General features: G+C 26.8%; 1 protein-coding gene across 2 annotated transcripts in view; it reads right to left on the bottom strand.

The window, feature by feature from the left end:
• Positions 1-220: 220 nt before the first annotated feature.
• Positions 221-5,409, bottom strand: part of LOC117167907 (LIM domain-containing protein jub) — a 68,849-nt gene continuing 63,660 nt past the window's right edge. For both annotated transcript variants that reach the window (XM_033353148.1, XM_033353149.1), the window contains exon 8: positions 221-1,303. In XM_033353148.1, coding sequence (XP_033209039.1) covers positions 1,082-1,303 — 222 coding nt within the window. In that variant the 3' untranslated portion in view covers positions 221-1,081. The remainder of the gene's footprint in view (positions 1,304-5,409) is intronic.

The following is a 5,409-nucleotide window of genomic DNA, read 5'->3' as shown; positions in this document are numbered from 1 at the left end:
AATTTATATAAAAATATTATTAAAAAACATTTTTTTCCACAATTTTTCAATTTTATACGGTCTTAATTTTTAATAAGCTAAATATTTAAAACTGCATTTTATCAATTTGTCCAATTGAAAATGTACGCACAAAAATGAAGTAAAATGGAACATTTTTTTTTTAATTAAAAAATTTTAGAATTGCCTATTGTAAATCTAATTTATTTTAAATTTTATTATATCATATAAGATTTGTGATATTTCAGGCAGAAGATAAATTCACTCTTATTTCCCGATTTTCCCCGTTCTAGGAGCCACTCTGAATTAATAAATAAAAGTAATGAAACCATCAAGAGATTCGTTTTGAATATTAAAGAAATCGTAGCAGGCGCAATAAACATGATGTTTCGTTTCAATTCTCCTAAACTCTAACAATCATGTAACATTTTTGATTATCATACTTTGAAAAAGAGTTTTCAATATTTAATGTAGAGATGCATTGCTAGATATGATAACATTCTAATTTTTTTTTTTCTATAAAATATATTTAAACAATAATATCATATGGAACTTGTATGCAACAATAACTTCCCAAATATCCCTTTTTAAAATAATTTCTAAAAATACTCGTATCAGAATGCAAAAACGATTCTTATAATAAAATCGAGTCAACAAAAAAACTTTCGTAATCCCTTTAAAAATCCTCAGAAAGAAACAATATTTTTCACTAAATTCTCCTTTGAAAATTGCAGTCATTGCTAAAAAAAATCAACACCAGATGCCTAAAAACTCTTTCGCGGTGAATTTTTTGTTCGCACTGGTTGGAACGTTTTTCAGTCTCTTTTAAATAGCAAGAGCTCTAAGTGAACCAAATATTAGGCCACATGCTGAAACTCTTGAGCAAATCAGTTTCGTATAAATAGAAAAAAAAATTCTCGGAATATGCGGTTCATTTCCCACCAGACCGACTCGTAATATTCTCGAGAAAAAAAAGAAGCCCAAAAAGAAAGAAATAAAGAAGTTTGTCATCATTTTCGGGGACGAGTTTGTCCCTTGCGCAGTTTCTAATATCTAAGTACTACTCATCATGAATTGATGATTTTTAACCCATGAATTGGTAACTAGCTGATACGGGCTGAGGAGCTCTGGGTTGTGTGTGAGAAATGCGCTGAATGTGACAGGCTCGGCACATTAATCGACCATCCAGAGGGTAACATCTTTTGTCAGGTTCGTCGGTCAATTGCATCCCGCAGTCTTCGCACACATAGCAGTCCACGTGGAAGTCTTTGTCCATCGATACCACTCGAACGGTTTCTTCCGTTCCCTACAAAAACAGAACAAAAAAAAACAAACATATTTTGGTCATTCCAGGCCACCAAAATAGTGTCACAGATTTGATAAATAGTATCAAAATACAGGATGGCTGTTTAATTTACAGAAAAAAGTTTCTCGGTTTTTTATTCAACACTCGACCGAAATGGCCACCTTTTGCTCCTGAAAATACGGGCGAAAGTAGCATATATTTCCCGCAAACTGCATTTGCGGGGTGAAAGTAAAATCAGCAGGGCGGAAGTATAATTTGCGGAACGAAAGTAAAATCCGCGGGGCGAAAGTGAAATCAGCATGGCGAAAATAAATTCAGCGGGGCGAAAGTAAAATCAACGGGGAGAATGTAAAATCAGCGGGGCGAAAGTAAAATTAGTGGAGCCAAAGAAAAATCAGCAGGGCGAAAGTTAAATTTCCGGGGCGAAAGTATAATCCGCGGGGCGAAAGTAAAATCAGCGTGGCAGAAGTAAAATCAGCAGTGCGGAAGTAAAATCAGCGGGGCGAAAGTATAATTAGCGGGCCGAAAGTAAAATCAGCAGACCGAAAGTAAAATCAGCGGGCCGAAAGTAACATTTAGTCGATTAAAATTCGAGGCGCGAGCAAAGCTATAGAAAAATACGACGGACGCGGGAAAAATCTGCTCCTTTCGCCCCTTGTTGCATAATGTTCTATTCCCAGTTGCCAAACATTTTTCACGGCCAATGATATTTAAAAAACTTTAAAATTTAAAAAAAGAATAGTTAAATTTCCATGTAAAGAAATCCTGAAAATAAAACCAAAAATCGTTCGACCAAATTTGGACAACCACCAGAAAATGTTCCCATTGTAATCAGAAAAAAAACTCGTTCCCTTTTTTTTCCTAAAAAAGAAAAGAAAAAAATCTGTTTTCCCTTTGGACAAAAATAAAAAAGAGGAAAGAAAAATGAGAATAGGTGAATATTTTTTACAAATGTTGTTTTATTGTGATTTGCTAATAATAAAATTCAAAAAGAAAAAATAAAGATAAAAAAAGAGAAGGAAAGGGATTTGATTGGTTGCCTTCTCATTTTTATTTTTTTTTTTTAAGGAAAAAAAAGGGAACGACTTTTTTCAGATTGCAATGGGAATATTTTATGTTGGTTGTCCTTTTGTCGTTAGATTCGTGGTTTTATTTTCAAGAATTCTTCACATTAACTTGAATATTGGACGTTAAAAAGGATTTTAAATTTTATTTTATTCTCATTTACATTCCTTAAATTTTAGTTAAATTTTCAGTTAAATAAACAAATTTGCAACAACAAAGATTTCAAAAAATAAAATAGTTAAATTAGGAACCAAAAAATAAATTTTAAACGAGAGAGATTACTTTTATCTAGACAAACAAACGAAGTTTTAAACAAAATAATTTAATTCTTACCTAAAACAGAAAAATCTTTAACTTCCAGTAGAATAATTAAATTTTCGTTAAAAAAATTAATTTTCAATCCAATAATATATTTTTTAACCAAATAGTTAAATTCTTTAATAAACAGATAGATTTTCAACAAAGAAGATTTAATTTATATAAATAATATATATAAACCAAACAAAATTTCAACATAGAATAGTTAAATTTTTAGTTTAAAAAATTAACTCTCAACCAAGATGATTAGACTTCTTTATAAAAAAGAAAAAATTTTGACAAAAAAATTAATTTTCAACCCAAAAGATGAATTTTTTATCAAACAAAACATATTTTCAGTATAAATAGAATATAAATACAAAATTAATTAATTTTCAAATGAGAAAGATAGATATTAAAAAAAATTTGTTAAATAACATAGTTAAATTTGGAACCAAAGAAATGAATTATTTTAAATTAAAAAAAATAAAGCTTCAACTCATTTTTCTACAAAAACACGCGAATTTTCAACAAAATAGTTGAATTTTTATAAAAACACAAATCAATAAATAATCAACTTACAATATAATAGTTCAATTTTCAATTTCAAATAATCGATTTTCAACCAAACAGCTGAATCTTCAACGAAAAAGATTAAATTTCTATAAAAAAATATAAAATTTCAACCAAAAAAATGAACTTTTAATTCAAAAGATGAATTTTCTACCAAAAATACACATTTTCAAAAATATACATGAATTTTGATGTAAGAAAGATAAATTTTCAACCAAAAGTGGAGCAGGTAAAATTTCAATTAGAAAAATAAATTTTTAAACAAAAAGATAGAGTTTGACTAAATTTTCTACAAAAACAAAGGAATTAAAAAAGAAAAAGTTAAATTTTTACCTACAACTTACAATAGAATATTTAAATTTGCACTAAAAAATTAATTTTCAATCCAATAAAATAATTTTTTAACGAAATAGTTAAAATTTTCAATGAAAGAAATGAATTTTGAAAAAAAATGTCAGATTTTCAAGCCAAAAAGACGAATTTCTAGCAAAACAGTTACGTTTTTAACCAGAAAATGTAAATTTTCTACCAAAATAATTTCATAAATGAATTTCCAACTAGAAAAGTTTAATTTACAACTAAAAATAGAATAGTTAAATTTTCAATTAGAAAAATAAATTTTCAGCTAAACAGTTAAAAATTTTGAAAGTGTTAAAATGATCGAAATATTTTTGAAACATTTGTGAAATTATTGAAATCTTTGGGAAACCATTTATACCTTTTTAAAATTTTGTAATCTATCTGAAATGTTTGTGAAATCTTTACGAAATCTTTTAAATATTTGGTATATAATTAAAACTCGTTTGAAAGTATTTTTGAAGTATTTGGTATATTTTTGAAATTGTTGAAATTTTTGCGAAATGTTTGAAATCTTTGTGAAATGCTCAGAAAAACATTTAAATCTTTGTGAAATATGCAAAATCTTTGCAAATAAAACGTTTAAATTTTTGAAACATTTCTTAATATTTGTGAAATTATTTAAATCTTTGGGGAAATCATTGAAATCTTTATGAAATTTTTGTAAATCTTAGCGAAATATTTGAAATATTCCTGCAATGTTTGGTAATATTTGCAAAAATATTGCATTCGTTGCGAAATCACTACAATCTTTGTGAAATCTTTGAGAAATTATTAAATATGTGTAAAATCTTTGCAAATTTTTTTGAAATCGTTAGAAATCTGCGAAACATTATTAATTTTTTTTTAAGCATTTGATAAAATTATTGCAATCCTTGTGAAATGCTCGGAAAAAACATTGAAATATTTGTGAAATATGAAAAAAAATTTGAAATATTTTATAATATTTGTGAAAGTCTTAAAATTTTCAGATTATTGAAATCTTACTGAAATCCTTCTGAATCTTTGCAATGAAAACTTTCAAATATTGGACATATTTTTGAAATATTTGATAATTTTTGTAATATTATTGAACTCTTTAGGAAATCATTGAATTCTTTGTAAAATCTTTTTAATCCATCCATAAACTTTACGAAATTATTGAAATCTTTGAGAAATCATTTAAGTGTTTGTGAAATGTTTTCAGAATTTGTCTGAAATCTTCAGAAATCTGCGAAATATTAATAATTTTTTTTTATTATTTGATAATATTTGTAAAATTATGGCAATCTTTCTAAAATCTTTGATAAATCTTTTAGATATTTGGGAAATCATTCAAACCGCTTTGAAAATATTTTTGAAGCATTAGGTATATTTTTGAAATTGTTGAAATCTTTGGGAAATCATTTAAGCCTTTGTAAAATTCTTTAAATATTTGGGAAATCCTTGAGCACCTTTGCAAAGAAAACTTTCAAATTTTGAAAATAAATCATTGATTTATTTGTGAAATCTTTTAAATGTATTCAAAAGCTTTGTGAAATCTTTGATATATTTAATAAATCATTATAATCTTTATGAAATCTTTTAAAATCTTTGCAAAGAAAACTTTCAAATGTTTGAAATATTTTTGAAATATTTCGTAATATTTGTAAAATTATTGAAATCTTTGAGAAATCTTTAAAATATTTCTGAAATCCTTGGAAACCTTTGCAAGGGAAACTTTCAAATTTTTGAAATATTTGGTCAGAGAGAAATAGAGAGTCACAATGCATTAGAAATATCAGTTGATAAAAACATGGCGCCCCCTACTCACCCGTATACCCGTGATGGTCATT

The sequence above is a fragment of the Belonocnema kinseyi genome, chromosome 2 (assembly GCF_010883055.1).
Source record: "Belonocnema kinseyi isolate 2016_QV_RU_SX_M_011 chromosome 2, B_treatae_v1, whole genome shotgun sequence".
Taxonomy (NCBI): Eukaryota; Metazoa; Arthropoda; class Insecta; order Hymenoptera; family Cynipidae; genus Belonocnema; species Belonocnema kinseyi.
This window is presented reverse-complemented; position numbering and strand designations above follow the sequence as displayed.